The sequence below is a fragment of the Diorhabda sublineata genome, chromosome 10 (genome assembly GCF_026230105.1).
Source record: "Diorhabda sublineata isolate icDioSubl1.1 chromosome 10, icDioSubl1.1, whole genome shotgun sequence".
In the NCBI taxonomy this organism is placed as follows: Eukaryota; Metazoa; Arthropoda; class Insecta; order Coleoptera; family Chrysomelidae; genus Diorhabda; species Diorhabda sublineata.
The window spans coordinates 13,826,233-13,844,266 of record NC_079483.1 but is presented as its reverse complement, the minus strand read 5'-3'; the positions used below and the strand labels follow the sequence as shown (position 1 = coordinate 13,844,266).

At 30.5% G+C, this 18,034-nt stretch overlaps 1 protein-coding gene across 1 annotated transcript; it reads left to right on the top strand.

The window, feature by feature from the left end:
- Nucleotides 1–507: 507 nt before the first annotated feature.
- On the top strand, nt 508–17,530 carry LOC130449851 (uncharacterized protein DDB_G0283357-like). The gene is made up of 3 exons (XM_056787892.1): nt 508–649; nt 14,874–15,194; nt 17,007–17,530. The coding sequence occupies exons 1-3, from the start codon at nt 508–510 to the stop codon at nt 17,456–17,458; spliced, it is 915 nt and encodes a 304-aa protein (XP_056643870.1). The 3' UTR covers nt 17,459–17,530.
- Nucleotides 17,531–18,034: the final 504 nt, after the last annotated feature.

Sequence of the window (18,034 nt, the reverse complement as noted above, 5' to 3'; positions counted from 1 at the left end):
CTATGCGTCAGTTTTGAAAATGATCGACTATTAACACTCCTGTCAAAGTATTGTTTTATATTATATTATATTATATTGTATTATAAAACGATTACCGGCCAATTTTGATGTTACATTTAAGGTAACCATCCAAAATTTTGTTGATAAATATCATCTTCGAACCACTTTAGTCTATATAAAAATATGTACACGATCTAATTGGACACTCTGTAACGTATACATTTTTTAATTCCAATCACACTTAAAAAAGAGTTGTTTGAAGTTCATGGTTAATTCATCCTCATTCCAATTTAATACTAAACACTACTAAAAGAAATCCATTACGAGTTTTGGACTTTTTTCACTTTTCTTTAACTAAGTATACATCCTCTGCAATTATCCCGTGAAATTTAAAAACCGGCTAATGCTACGTGAAGGTTACAAATTTCAATGACCTATAGTATAAAACGTGTAGATATAACTTTAGTTTGGGTTTAGTTCGTTTTGGAATTGCCTGCGTTGAATAAAATGCAGAAGTGCCTCACACGGTGCTTTCTATTATTTTTTCTATCATTAACATGTTCGAGCTCAGATCCAGTAGTTATTCAAACTTTAAAAAATGGGGAACAATACGAAGGCCATAATAATTTTGGAGTTTCAACTAATCAAGGTAAATCGAAATTTTCTTTTATGTGTAGATATTTATTATTTCCTAACTGAAGCATGCAAATACAAGGATAGATACGAACCTTACAAGAAGTACAATGGATAATAATGTTTTGTGATTTTTTTTATAAACAGAATATAGTGAAATTGTTTGTCCAAAGTGAGGGCTTACATCATCCGACATATGAAATCGGATTCTATCATGAGTTAAAAATCATATTTTTCGTATAATCTGCATTAAAAATTAAAATTTCAATATCTGAGGTCCATTAGAACTAACCAATAGCGATATTAATATTTTTTGAGAAAATTCATATATATAATCTCAAAAATTAGCGCTTTATTGATTATTACACTCTTTTTTTTTGTCAGAGTTTAATAAATTCTATTCCTTTTGATTGGATAATTTTGGAATTTTTCCTGTAGCCTACTATTTTTCTCTTCAAGAAAACTTGCGAAGAATAATATATGTGATTGAGACAAATAACATATTTTTCCCGAGCGTATATGTTTCAAATGAGGCGACGTATGTCATTTTCTCATGTGTCGAACACTATACTCTTTCTATGGATGCGTTTTTTTAGGTGTTCAATACGAGGTTCGGGATTAAAATACATAATAAATATCACGTTAACTCGTTTTAATAATTCAATTGAAATTGTAGTTGCCACTTCCATTTGAACAATTTTGGAATGTAATTAGGTAAGTATTATTGTATTCAGGTTCTAGTGGCATTTTACTACAATTTCTGATAGTTTTATTTTATTACCCATAGATTGATCGATATGATCTTGCAAAACCGTGGTTTGTATTTAGTTTCCGAATTCAATAGTTGAAAAAATTTTGCTTCATATTTTGCATTCTCTGTATGTGACCCAATCACTCTATTCTTTTGGATCTTGTTATTTTGCTTAGTTCTGCTTCTCCAAATAGATTCCTTATTTCATTATTTGTTCTCCTAATGCATAAATCTTCCTCCTTTTTACCGCTTAGCATCCTTCTAAGTATTTTTCTTTTCCACATATCTAACTTCTCTTCCTCCGTAGCTCACTGTTGTTCTTATGTAGCTTCGCATATCTGGAGATTTTTTGGTATCTTATTATCATCTCATCGTCGTCTTCGCTTGCAGATTTTCCTGGTCACCGTCGTCGTTTCTAATCACCCCAAGATATACATAACTTGGAACTTGTTCTAATCTCATTACCTTTTCTTCGTTCAGTTGTATTGACAACCTTTTCATTGCTCTTTTCCTTTGTAGTCATTATCAAGAACTTCGATTTATCTTCGCTGATTCGTAGATTCACTGTCTCTGCCATTTCTATGAAAGCTGTGCAGGTTTTCTTAAGTTCATTTTCTTATGTTTAAAGGATTACTACATCGTCTGCGTATGACAGTAGTTGCGTTGTTCTTATTTTTAGCGTCCTGTTCTGTTAAAACCGATTTCACGTACTATCCATTCTAATACTATATTGAACTGCGTAGTGGATAAAGGATCTCCCTGTTTTAGTCCTGTGTTGGTCTGGAAACATTTTGATATTCTTTGATTTGCCTCTACCTTCGTTTTTGTATTTTCGAGTGTCATTTCCGTTAGACTTATGAGCTTTTTTGGAATACCAAAATCGTTCATAATGCTGAACAAATGGTTTCTGTTCACAGTATCGTAAGCTTTTTGGAAATCTATGAAAACTGAGTAAATTGGCGGATCTTGATCTTATCCATATCCCATTCTTTGCGTTTGCCTCAGAGTGAAAATGTGGTTTGTGAATTTCATATCTAAATCCCCATTGGTAGTCTCCGAACAAAATTTCTCCATTTACTCTCAAACTTTTATCTATGGCCTTAGCCAAAATTTTTCTCTAGTAGTTCTATACCTTTGTAGTTTTTGCATTCAATATTGGATTTTCCACGTTTCTGGTATTGTGTCTTGTTCCCATATACTGCTTATTAAATGATATATTTTCATCTTTAGTGCAGTTCCACCATACTTGATTAATTCTGGCTCTATTTGGTCCTCTCTCGTGGACTTGCCGTTTTTAAGCCACCTAGCCCTGTTTTGCATACTTCTTGTAAATTTGGTAGAATTCTCTGTGATTATGAAATTCCCAGGAACTTTGGTTTTAGTATCACGTTTATCATGCTCGTCTGATTCCAAAAGCTAAAATAGTCTGAAATTAAAACCAAAAATGCAATCTGCCATAAATATTTTATAAACATCCTTTTCTAATCAAATACTTTTCATCAGATGCATCCTTAAAAAATTGTTGAATTCACGTTTTTAATACTTTTAGAACATATTGCCAGAGCCATTAAAGTATTGAATTACATTTTTTTTAGGATATTATTTTATCTTAACTTGCAGTCTTCAGTCAAAAAAGTTGTCGATTTCATGTCATAATGTATTTGGTAGTAAATTATGACAACCATCAAATGTTTCTTGAATAATATCTGGAGGTGTATTTTTAAACTCTAATCTCCGGATCCCATTATAATCAATATTCAACAAATCTGTTTTAGTATAAAAAATCATAAAGTATTTCCGTTTGGAAAATTGGCAGCAATAATTATGTGCAGTTATTTGGTCGTGTTGGAAATAACGCTAAATTGATTTCGTGAACTAAGTAGATATTGCGTGCTAATCATCAACGCACGCTTCGCCACAGCCGTTTTGAACGTACGGAAGCGATGGAAGAAGTAATGTTGCAGCTTGATTCACGAAATAAGTCAATAATACTTGATGAATCTCCTTTCTAATTGCCAAAGTCGTGAAGAATCGGATTATTTAATTTTTCAAGTTCAATTGTTCAAGTGCTTTATCAATGAAATATTGTTCACTTTCAATTATTAGTTTATTCGCGAAAATATAATATTTGTCGGTTTAGTTATATAAGAAAAGTAAAGGTTTGAAATAAATATTAATGATCGAAAGTAAGGCTGCTGTTACAACCAACATTTATTCGTTAAAGAACAGCAGTAAATTGTTGAATTTTGAACAAATATTTTGTCCTTCGGACTACATATCACACAAGTGAGGTGTTGCTGGAATTACTGTACAATTAAACAGTTCTAACCATTAAAATTCAAAGTGGCCGACAGAAGTATATTACACAATGAGCGCGGAAAGTGACATTTAACACACGGGAGGGAAATAATTTGACTGTGTTAATCTCTTTTTAATTAATGATTAATTTTTTTTCTTACCTCCATTTCATGAACCGATTATATTTTGAAATATTCACGCTAACAAATTTGAAATAGTATTTTGAGCTTTTTCAGCGATATTTGGCGCTAGAAGCAATAGATAAAATATATATTAGGTATTTACCTACTTATTTTAGTTTTGAAATTGCCAAACAATACAAAAGGAGAGAATTATATTCATTCGTGTGCGTTAGGAATTAACGCCGCACAGTGATGCCAGAGCGGAAAAAATTCGATTTTGGAAAGCACTGATTTCGATTATCTACTATGTTTTTCTTATAAGTTACTAGATATAGGAACAGCACAATTCTTCTCCCTGTTTCGAAGTTATTCCCAATAATTAACGCGCATTGGAATAATGGAAACTTGACAAAATTACCCACTAACTACTCTAAATGAGTGATATATAATTGTGAAAGAGGGAGAAAAAAAATAACAAATTAACATTAGCCAAATCGGGCAACAAAAAAATAGAGCGCTTTACAACATTATAAGTTACAAATCCGGTTTTTTTCTAGATGTGGAAGGTCACTTGTCAAACTAGACGTGTGAAAGTAAAGCATAACACAAAAATCATCTGCCTTTATCTGCCTATCTGATCATGATACTGCAAAGAAAGGAAAGGATTGATGTACGCTTTTGTTTCTTCCACAACTTTGTTGCTAATGTTGTCTAGTCATGAGTTTGAGTTTGGTGTGAGTTCTTGTGGAGTGGTACGTTGAAGTTTTATTCGGCAAAATCATCCTGAACTTGACGAGGAAAACATTTCTTCAATACTGACAATTGTAAGCAAGAGATTTTATGCCCCATTTTAATAAAAAAAATAAAGTTATTCGGGACTGGGCAAGTGGATGAAAATTAATATGTTTTCAACATATCAGACTCTCCTCAAAATAAAAAGCATACATGGCCATTGGAAAGTATATGGTATATCCACGTTGCATAAAATTTTGTTGCATAATGCTGAAATAGGGCGGAGTATTGTTGTAAAAGACACAAGAAAGTAGGAATAAGGATTCCAAAGATAACAAAACTTTCAGGATCAGAAAGTCGCAGAAAATGTCTCATCTATGAGAACCGAACCAAAGAAAGAGCCCTTATGAATCTATAAATCAGTGATGTAGCTCAGCAACTGTTAATATAATTACCTCATATTGGAAATCGTAGGTTTCTTTTCATATTGAACAACTTTTGAATTAGCCCACGGGCCGTAGTTTCCCCATCACTGGGATAGACGAATGGAAGTTGTATAGGATTAATTGTTGACTAGTGATAACTAACCCAAGGGATTGTTAGTCGACTTTGACATTTTTCTGAGTCTTCTAACGATCATTCTTCGCTAAATAAGTCAATATCATATTTGTTGGTTGTATTGAGTATTTAAGTAGTTTTTGATTTCGATTTTGTGTAGCTTTAAAACAAAGAAATAATATTTTTATCCACATTAACACATACAACTATATTGGGTGGGTGGCAAATGGAGGGACATCAAGAACATTAGTTTTAAATAATTAGCCACTGCTGAATATACCGTTATTATTTGCTCAATATATATCAGATAAATATGGTGCTTGTGTGATAACTCCCGAGGCTTTGGATCGAAACTTCTTACAACGATGGCCTTGTACATTATGGTGGCGACCCAAAAATCATTAAAAATGGTGCGATTTGAAGTATTCACTATCCATTTCTCTTATACGATAATTTTCAGCGTTCATTTCTTCCACTTGAGCTATGTAAAGTACAATTGAAGACATTAACAGCCAAAACAAAAAACAAAACTACTAATTGCTTTTAGAAACAATTAACCACACAAACATGCACGTGGTATTGATAAACTAGATTTATCATATACATTTTTCCATTTATAATATGGATTAGAAAATTTTTTTCAACTATTGTAATAACCACATAACTCTTGATAGAAATGTATAAAATTGAGTAATGTTAACATTGTAAAGAGGGAGATGCAGTGCAAACTTCGAGTAAGTAGAGATAATTTATTATAATAGCTACAAAAAGAATTTTCCACAATTTCTGTGGGATAATAAAATGATTTATGATATCTACTCCATAGTTTAATCCTATTGAGGAAAATAAACCAGACTAATATCTGATTCAAATTTGAATATTCACGAGTTTTTGATAATGTATTTTCAGATACTTACAAATAATATCAAAATATTCAATATTTTTATTAAAAATAGTTACTCATACTGTTCTAATAAGATCAGATATTATTAAATCTTCTGTATTGTTTAAGTAAATCAAAAATGCAATTAATTTCGTAAGTGTCAGTTTCTTCACAATTGACATGGGATATTATTATAAGAATAATATTATTATATATAATAATATTATTATTATATATAATATAATATATAATAATAATAATTATTATTAACATGGAGGTATAAAATATATATTTGGCTATTTTCTCAAGCAAAAAACAAATTTATTACCAATACCAGAAATGATAATACTATAAACAAAGAGATTATTAAAGGTAGAAGAAGTTTTTACTGTTAATGAAAGAAAAAACTATTTTTATTTACTCCAATGAATGAACCTATCGATTAAAGAAATATTAAAGCATCTACCAGTACACTGACCTTCACTTAGCTCACTGATATATAGAAATAAGAGAAGAAAAAGATTGTGAAATGTAAGTGATAATATGCAGAAAAAAATATTCAAATTAACGAACATAGGAATTATAAAAGCGTCAACAATTACTATGACTATTATTTAGCTGCATTTAAGATGAAAAAATATAAGAAGAGAAAGATTGTGAAGTGGAAGGGGTAAAAGTAGATGCATTTCAAGAAGAAAGGAAGAAATATTTAAGTTATCCAGAAGAAATTTTTAATTCAAATGGAAGAAGATGGATAACTGTGTATAGATATAGAACAAAAACAAATAATGTAGCAGCATATAACACAATATATACAATAAGAAAGCAGCTTTATCAAACTGGATAAGGACAGGGACAGATTGAATATTTATGAAAAAGAAAAATGAATGGATGGAGTCGTTGACTAACGAAATAAAAAGAATAAGTAATAAATAATAATAGGTAAGGAGAAATTGATCACCCATTAGACTGAATTATATATGGATGGAGAAACTTCATCACAGTAAAAAAAATGGGAACACCAAATAGTTTAGAAGAATATGAGTATAGGAAAATAGTATGATCAAGAGAAAAGATTACAGAATAGCATGGAGTGATTAAATTATTTCGGAATTGTAAAAGCGAAAAGAAACAAAGCCTCCAATAGAATCTACAAGTGGTTGGTACATAACATGTGGGAACAGGAATATATATCGAAAGGATTGATGAAAGAGATTACAGTCTCAATAAGAATCAGAAGTATCTACTACTACTACTACTACTACTAATAATAATAATAATAATAATAATGAGAATGTATGTATTAAATGTTTATATATAATATATGTAATTATTTATGAGAATTTTATCATTGATGGAATGTATTTTCTTCACGAATTGATATCTTTAAATTCTTAGAACTGGGAAACGAAAAGAATCTTCAATACACTGACAATAATACCGATTGAGAAAAATTTGGAAGCCTTTAATTAAAATAAAAATGATGTAAGGTAATAAGCTCAAAAATTTAAATTTATGGAATTTTCTTAGTGGGGTCAGGAAATCAAATCAATTCGTTGCATATTGTGGTTACTTTAATTAATCAATTTCGGTCAATTAAAATAACTGAATAAACAATAGATTCCATCAACTCAATCTGTACCGGTACATTGTTATGTGAAATCGTGAAATTTGTATGTGCAATTGTGAATTCCTTTCAGAAGACAATGAATTTATTTAAATTTATTTAGTTGCCTTGTTATCAGACTGTTAATAAAACCGGTTGCTTTTATTTATTAGTTTTCATAAGCAGTATTTAATTATTATTATATAAATATTTATAATTGGATATGGCTTTATTGTTCTTCAATATATCTTCCACTTGCATACATTTGAACCAATTGTTGAAGCGTTTTTCCATACCGATTGAGGTATCTCCAAAACATGTGATTTGAACGCATCAACCCAGGTGTAGAAAAACGTTGACCTCGCAATCTATTATTGATTTGCGGAAATAGAGGAAATCATTGGCTGCCAAACAAGGACTGTACGGCGGATCACCCATAAATTCGATTTTTTCAATCACTTGTGGCAAACAAATGCTGGTGTACCATTCAGAATTGACAGTTGCCCCAACTCTATAGCCAAAATTTGGTTAATGGTCCAATGTATTTTCATCGAGATTTGGAACCGTTTTGTGTATTTTTTTCATTGAGGGTTATTGAGGTTATTTTTTATTTTCGGAAATTGCTTTTAGCTTATTCCTTTTATTTTTAAATAAAGTCTCCATATACTATAAACTGTTCTCATTATGTATATGAATAAATTAAGAAAAGAGAAGAATGAAACCAAGAGTTTGAAAAAAGAAAAAGGTGAAAAGAACGCCTTGTAAAAGTAGAGCAAATAAAAGGAAAAAAAGAGGAAAAATGGAGAAACTTAAAAACTCGAGTATGTCGAAACAAAAAAAGGAAAATTTTGTTTTTGTAAAATAAAATAGAAACCATAAAAGAAGAAAAAATAAAAAGGAATCTAGTAATACTTAGTCCACAAATGGGTGTGCTATGGAAAGTTTTATTAAAAGAGAAGTTAAAGTAGGATGAGGTGTGTGTAATTGAATATTCTAATGGTAAAGATACAGAAAAACAAAAGTAATTTAAGAAACATGATGAAAAGTTTATATTAAAACGGATCTCACAAAAAATGAGCTACAAGTACAAAGTAAATTAAAGAAAACAGCCAGTGAATGGAATGATGAGTAGCAACAAACTTTTATAGAAGCAATAGAAAAGAGAACGGTCTGAAGGAAACAAACAAAGATATAAACAAAACCGGAATAAATAAAGTCAACAAAAGAATAAATGTAAAAAGTAATGTTTGGATTACGAGATCATACAATTATTTAGTAGTGGAATAGAAAATAGAAGAAGGGTTTACGATACATAATTTTATCATTTATAGCTTTTTCGTTCTTACGAATATGAGCCAATTCTAAAAATTCCCTTTTTCGTGTATTAGATTCCGTTTCAAGAATTTTTGAATCTTTATAATTGAATTTATGTTTTTTTTTGATATTTCATGGTTGGTTAATGAAGTTCATTTTTTATTGTATTGATGACTTCTTAGTCTATTTTCTAAATACTGAGATGTTGATTTTGATTTATATATTTTGTATAATGTATTATGTCCTTTACACTTTTACTAATATATTTATTGAAATAATTCGATAATTGTTGGGAAAGTCCTTGTACATATGGCAAGGAAACATGTTTAATGTTTTGATGTTTCGTTTCTGTTTTGATTTTTAATTGATTGTAGTATCTGTTTATTCTTTTCTTAAAATGTTATTTATCATTATTTCCGGATAATTATTTTTTTCAATGCAATTTTTGCTTTTTGAATAGCTAAGCATCTAAATTCAGGATCTGATAGTTGTTCGTCTTCTTCGTGTTCTTCGTCGTATTACTTTTAACACCTTCACAATTTAACACTCAATTTATCGAAAAATAAAAAAATAAAAGCTATGGTGTTTATTTTATTTTTCTGCAAATATTGGTTTTGGAAAAAAAATTTAAGAAGAAAAAATATCCGTAATTAGTTCTTTGCGAGTGCACGGAAATTACAGTTTCTAGCATTACTGAAAAAAAAAAAAAATAAAAACTTGATTTCAGTCACCACATTTTGTGGGTGATATTTCAGAAAGGTGTGGGCTGAAGAAATTTTGTTATAGGAATGACCCATTTTAATACTCTGTATGTACACATATAGATAAAAATGAATTAATAATCCATAAAACATTCAAAAATTGTGAAAAAATATTCGTGAACTACCAAGTGCGTTAGTTAGTGAGTGAGTGATAGCTGTCATGTCACTTGTGCGATTTCATATTCAACTCCCCAACCCCCATAAGCTCAGAGTTGTCAGTAACCCTCCAAACCATTTCTAATAACACTCAAACAATAGTATAAAATGAAATTTTCGCCACTGTTCGATTCGTGCCAAACTCGTCTCTATATCTAAAACTGTAATGTTGGAACATTTGGCAAACTCAATCCGAGGTAAAAATATCCCAATACGTTCAAAACTCTAAATATTTTCAGTACCAACGTATGATCCAAAATTCATATTAATAAGAAACAAATAGAACAACTAAGAGGAAGACCTATTTGGAAAGGATTATTCTGGCTGTAAGTTAGTGAAAACAAGTTTTGAGCAGCGAAAGATGTAACTGAAGTAGAAAAACCAACACCATATAAACAATTATGATAATATATGGAACGCGTGGCATACAAAATACAGAGTAAGAGGTGAAAAGAAGATCAGCTTGAGGACCTAGAAAAAAAAAGCGAAGGTAGAAGAAAAGAAAAATCACGCTTGAACTCGCTTGAAATCGCCCTAATCTTCTCATAAATTACCTGTAATATTGACAATGGTGACATGTATCCGAAGTGATAATTGACTTGTGTCAAGTTTATCTAGATATTCTCTAGTCACGAATTTATGCTACCATCCTCTTCATAACATTTCTTGAAGCTAACATTAAGCTTTTTCGACTCACTTCACGATAAGGATGTCAAGTTTGACCTTTTTAATTGTTTATATCGAAACTTAACGTCTGTAGAATATATCTTATGTTTAATAACTTAATTATGTCTACCGGTGAATTAACCTATTCTACTTAAAGAATATCTGTTAGTCTCAGTTATTCTCTTTACTTACGTCTTTCTCAAGAAAATATTCTAAATGCACTTTGATACTTTTTTATGTCGCAAAGTACCGTGTAAAAGGTGTTAAACCTATGAAACTGTTACATAACAATATAATTAATCAGTCAGTATTTACTACTTTTACCGTGAAATGGTGGTACGACCTTTACTTATGGATGAATTAAGCTATACACAATCAATTCAAACGACCTTTCTATATAACAACAATAATCAGGGCCGTGAAGCTCTGGTAGCATTTAACAATTTTATGCCTAGAGGCCTTTTCAGGATGTTGACTAACTAACAATTTCAAGAACCGATGGGAAACCCAATACATCATTTATATATCTATAGGGTATATGATATATGATGAAAAAAAAAATCGGGAATTAGTAGACGACCTTAAAATAAAGCCGTGACTTGGGAAAAATTTTCTCTTTTCTGAGTTATAGGCCTTTAAAGTTGCAAAATAAGAACTTATAATTAAATATATTTTCTAAATTATACATTCGAACATTAAGAATTTTTTATGAGTGATTACGTATGTCCATGTAGTGTGTTTGATGGAATAAATAATTCTACACTACTATCTGAAGGCCAGGGGCGACTCATGCCTAATGGTTAACAATCCATAACTTTTGCAATCTAAAGATGTTAAAAATTTATTTTTAATACCTGTATATGTTTCTAAATCGTATTGTTTTCATGATTTTAGGTCACTTCTGATTTAAAATAGTTTTTTTTTAAATTCTTTAAACGCAGATAGAAATATTTTGATGAAGAGCACAACAGGTCGATTCGTAGAATTTTTATCTGTCTATAAAAACTAATTTGAAATTAGAATGGGCCTAAAATCGTAAAATCAAGACGATTTAGAAACATAAGCATTTGAAAACATTTTTGATATGTTTCTAAATGTTTTTGGTTTTAGGTCTCTTCTGCTTCAAAATTAGTTTTTTTTATTAATCTGCTCGAATGAGTTTTATTTATCCTGTACAACAAAAAAGAATACCAAAAGATCTGTTAGTATTCTTTTCTGATATTTCATTATACATATATAGGTTTCTTATTGGGATTGTAGCAAGGAAACACCAAAGTGGACTAACTTCAATATATATTCCGAATACTTATGTTTTGATCGTCTGGGACTTAAGTTATGGTCAAATACAATATAAGAAATATGTATAAATGTATAACAATTATAAAATTTCACTTAGAATAATTAATTAAGATTTCCGGTTCATTTTGATATTATTAATGCTTATAAAAATTTTCAAACTCATAGAATTCAAAATTCAATATTCGAATTGACGTTGATAGAAATTTTGATTATTTGAAATATTGATTCTGGTTACTATAGGAATTTTCATTAATTTTTGATTGGGTAGATTATGAATGACGTTGAATTTTTATAGGTTAGATAAGGATAAGTTTTAGTGAATGATGTTTAATATTGATATGTAAATTTATGGATAACATTAAATTTCAATAGATTAGGTAAATATGAATGTAGTTGATTATTCATTGGCTAGAATATAAATGATAATGAATTTTATAGGTTAGGTGAGGTTAGTTGGTTGTTAATGGCGTTGACTATTGTATTAAGGTATCAACTTATTTTTTTTGTTTTACAATTTTGTGGAGGATATTTTCGTGATTTTTGGGGTTCTGTTTCTCTTCAGTTCCATATTTAAGTTCAATGTTATGATAGGTAGACATTATTTTATCCATACCAGTATACGTAGCAATCTTCATTGAAATTATGTAGCTGCTTCAGAATTTATAAAATGGAACTATGAATTTTACTTCAATTATTTAGATATTTTTTATCATTGATAGCATTCTTGTTCCTATGTATGGGAACAATTTCTAAGAATTCTCTTTTCCATATATTTGATTCCGTTTCAAATATTTTTGAATGTTTATCATTATGTTTTTATGTTATATATGTTGTTGACTAGACTATGAGGTGAAATGATATGATTGCAGTATTAAAGTTAATGCCCTTCGACTTTTAGATTATTCTATATATTCTTGTAGTTCTAATTTAATTCAAAGCGACCTTTTTAACAAATTAGAGACACATGCATCCTCGTACACACGCTCCCAAATTCAGACATTTTGTAGAAATATTCAAAAGATAAATATCATTGTTCTTAATCAAGTGAATCGAATATATTTGTGCTTATATTTTGCAATGCATCAGTGTACATCTATACAAGAATAAAATTTCTTCGCTTAGGCAATATAATGGAGAAAAATATTTAAGAGTAAGTACAGTAAATTTTTATTAAAATCAGTCGTTATAAAGTGATATTTTCATTTAAAAATATAATTTCATCGATTATAAATATTCTGTATATAAGTGAAAAAAAAACATGTCGAAATAATCTCTGTTCGAAACCATAATTTCTAATTTCGTGCAAACCATTATTGTTCGCACATACAGACGGGAAAAAATCCATTGGAACAATGTCCTCCACGGTAACCACTCGTTTGGCAAAATCTTGGACAATTTAAGGGTATTATTGTAGAAGGAATAAGACAGGGTCCCACATTTACTTCAGCTTGAACTTCATTATGAGAAAACGAAACAATTACCAAAAATGTAATACACACTAATAACAACACCGATTGACGGCCTTTCAACATCATTACTGCGAGTATGTATTGTTGACCGTAATTATGTTTTCAGTACTGAATACCAACTTGGACTGTGTAAATGTTATATATTTGTTATTAACGATGTTGTATTTATGGAACAATTAATTTTAAATGTGAAATTAATTACTATATAAATGGTACGTAGGCACTGGAAACAAACAAATAACACTGAAAGTATCATTAATATGAGCATTTTTCCTAATAATTAAATAATTGGAATTATTCAAACTATTTAAAACAAATTAAACAAGGGAAATGGTTGATCATTTCAAACCAATGATAGGAATATAAATATATATAATGGGAAAATCACGCAATTTAATAAGATTTTAATTATGATTTATCCAAAAATCAATCATCATTATTACTCCATGGCAATCCTAAAAAACCGAAGCAAGAACTTTTCCAGCAGATTTTTGGACACGAAACTTCTTTGGTCTTGGAGAGTGTCGCCATTCCATCGATTGTTGCTTTATTCCTGGATCGTAGAAATGTACCCAAGTCTCATCCATAGTAACAATTCGGTTTAAGAAGTCTACATCGTTTTCAAATCGAGCACAGATCGAACGCGATGCTTCTTCTACCCTTGCAAGCTTTTGTTCAACATTCAAACATTGAAGAATCCATTTTGCAGCAATTTTTCTTATGTCCAAATTGACGTGAACTATATCACGAATGGGAAGGGCCCATATGAGCATTGAATACGTTTCTGTGCTGTTGTTGTTAGTAAAAGGTTATAATTTAAGACCAATTGTCTCAACTCACATAGTATTGATTTATTATATTCACTAAGAAATAAATTATAGATAATCCTCTTTTTCTGTAGTTCGAATACTCATCCTTGGTTTTCTTCATTAGGCCAACGTATTACAACACATTTTTTTCAATAAATAATTTTATGGGTTGCTCACTGATAACTTTCCATAATCAAGATTATCATTAGTTAATATTTTCTAAGTAAACATTTTCTGTAATATCAGGATGACTGATATCGTTCAACCAAAAAATTGCTGGACATTTTTATTCAGCTCAGATCATATCGTTGAATATTGCTGTATATTTGCTATACATTGCCAATATCTTTTATTTTGGAACAGCAATAATAATTTGGGAAACTATTTCCTTGTTTTCAATTGCTTAGTTGAACATAAGACTGTCATAACATCTCCTTTGGTAGTAGCTGAAAAGTTTCAGTCTTTCAAATTATGCGAATTGAAATAGGTACACACCATTGTGACAAACATCCTACTAAATAATGCAGTTAAGAGGTGCTGTGATTTGTTTGACGCTAATTTCAGGTATTATATATTAATAAAGAGACATTATTGCCAGGTGTAAATTGTTGCCATAACATGCGCAGAAAGTCAATATGAAAGTATGCCTCAACAGCTAAATTTTGAATAAATTTTTTGGTGTGGTGGGATAGTTTAAATCAATTTCAAATTAAATAATACTATCTGAGTTCTATGTTATTTTCAAATATTGAAAACCAATGGATAAATTTCACCTTTGATAGTATTAGAATCTGATATATGAGTATGTTTTTCCAGGTATTGCCAACTTTGAGGGTGACGCAGGATTCAACAAACTCAATGAAAAAAATTTAGTAAATTCTATGTCAAATGTCCGGTACGGCGAGCAGAACAATAACAAGAATGACCACTTGAGTGCTAATAATTTCAATACAGGAAATTTTTTTAATAAAGGTGGTACGGCAGATAATAGTTTCGAGGATAAAAAAGTTCATCAAAAAGGCCATCAACGTAATGGATTCCATAATAGCTATCACAAAGACGAGGTCGGGAGCAATTCCAGTTTTTATGATAGTGGTAGTGATGAAGGTGGTCAACACATTCGAAAAAGCGATTCAGGTGAGAAAAATTAATTGTAAACGTATAGAAAACTAAGAATTAAACTAGTTTTTAAAAGCGTGAACAAAGCTTCCCAACGTTTAACAGCTTCAATCTTCATCTGTCGTCAGCCAATCGCTCTCATTTTTTTTAATTTCTTTCTTCTTTTAATACATATTTGGTCTGCCGTTCTACCTGTTATTACAAAGAACTTTACTCCCATTCTGCTTATATGTATTCGAAGAATAAAAGTTGTTTATCAGAAAATATGCGGTGGAAGGCAATAAAAAATTGTTTAAGGTTAAACAAGAAAATGTATTATTTGATTGTACGTTGTAAACTGAAACACATCTCATAGAATTGAAAATTATTGAATTATCTATAAAAATGATCTCCTGCCATTACAAAACGTAATTGATTTCTCATTTTTCCGCCACAGTAACATCTGTAGTACGAGAAACCAATAACTTTGTTGAAAATCTTCGTAGATATAGGCATAAAAGTTCTCTTTTTCTCAAGTTTATTTCCCAATCAGTTTTTTGTAAACGTCACCGTATTTTATTAGTTTCTACTAACCTGTCCGTTGTTTTTCAGGCACCTTATCAAAACTGATGAAACTATTCATCTAGTTATATATACAACTTCTTATAACAACTAGATCATTCTCCAGAATGTTCTTAACGAATTAAGCTCAAGTACGCGGTTCTTACTTACCAGAGATGTAAAAAATTGAGATTTAATAATTTCTGTTTTTTTACTCTTACAAATTTCTTGGAAATCCACAGTAAAAGTTTAAAATAGTCTTTTATATGAATTTTACTTGAATAGTGAAGATACCAAAGTGAAGATATAAAATTCAAGATTGGGTTTAAGCTTTTTAAATGCAAATAAAAGGAGTAATTTAAATACAGCTAGGATTCCAAAAACTCAGTCATGTCTAAAAATACGTTTTACCTTTTCCATTCTGGCTATTAAATAACGAAACTGCGCGCCTAGATGGCGCCCTAGACGGGTGAGGTAAAAAACGAGTGATGCGTTGGGTATCTGGATATCTTGTCTATGACATTAACGATATCGTGATCACTGCATGGGTTCCAAAGGGTCAGACTATCAACCAAACTTACTATTTGTCGGTTTTGGCAATACTTCGAGAACGAGTCGTGGATTTTGCACTAGGACAACGCACCTGCCTATAACGCGCTATCTGTGAAGCAGTATTTGGCCAGTAAGCGCACTCCAGTGTTCGAATACCCGCTGTTCTCCCAGATTTCGCATCGTGTATTTTGTTTTGTTTCCGAAGATAAAATCTGTTTTGAAAGGGACCCAATTTGAGTCGATGGAAGCGGTAAAGCAAAAAACGGCAGAGCTTCTAAAGGCTCTCACCAAAGACAACTTCAAGCACTGCTCAGAATTTTTATAATTTTGTGAATTTTAATAATGCAGCTTCTACTTCACATGTAAAAAGTTGTGCTAAACGTGTGTGCAGTATCCTGCACGAGAATTCAACATGAACCATTCGCATTGTAATTTCAAAATGTGCCCATATGAGAGGAATTAAATACTACGGTTTAAAGCGTTCAAAACATCATCACATTTACTCTTAACAGTTAAAATTAAGTTTTAAATACTTAGGAAACAATAGTTAGCTTCTCGATATATTTTTATCGAGAATTTTTGATTACAAAATAATTAATCTTGTTGAAATATCTTTGACGCAGTTAAACGTTATTTATAATTTTTTTCTGTGAATACCTGTATGAAATTTTTTTGAAATCACGTTACAATCACAGTTTCTTGTTTATACATTATTAGAAATGATAATCTTTTTTTAAGGTTCTTATGGAAACGCCATGGAAGATAATAAGCATGGAAATCATCTTGATAGCTCTTATCATGCAAATCAAGGAGTGAACCAAGGTCAATACGACAATGCTCATATATATGACGCAGATAGGATGAATAATCAGAATTACAACAGAAATCATCAATTTGATGATCGGAGAATCTCTAATCAAGGTGCAAATTCATTTGGAGCAGGTGGAATTTACGATGAACAAAGATACGCGAGTCCTCCTTACCGTAGAGATCATTATGCAGGAGGTGATGGTTATTATGAAGGCTACGATAGAAGTTATCCAAAGAGGCGAATTACAATTTTTGAGGACCCTCGATACGATGAACATCCAAATCAAATGCGATATAATCATGATAGAATAGAATTAGATGTCCGACCGGCAAAGAGACATCCTGATTATTTTCATCGTAGACGACATGGATATTATTAGGATTCTATTTATTTATATACAGGTGCTCAGGAACTGAATGCCGATATTTCAAAAGCAAATAGAAGAAATCAAAATGTTAGAAGCTAGAATAATTTTTTGTCATACAACACTTCGTTTAGGGTTGAATGAATTGTGATTCGTACATTTATTGAGTAAGTGTTGTAAAATAATATCCATGGCACCGAGAAATCCACAGCGACGCAGTAGTTATTATTCTGTAATTTCAATAGGAACATCTTTCATGTGTTTTCCTTTGTTGACAGTACAAATGGTTAGAAGAAAATCAAATTTTTAGATTTTTGTATGGAAGGGCGCCTTCATTATATTCTTTAAACAATATTCTTCAAAAAAATGCTTTGCCGATTGAAAATACCTTAAATAGCATCAAAGCACAAAATGAAGTGATATTCAAAAAGCAAAAACTGCAATAATTATCTAGAAAAAATGATTAATAACATATTTGGGAAAAAAACAAACAGATACTACAATAAATTTAAAATCAAAACAGAAACCAAACATCAACACACAAAACATTTTTCCTTACAATGTATACAAGGACTTTCCCAACAATTATCG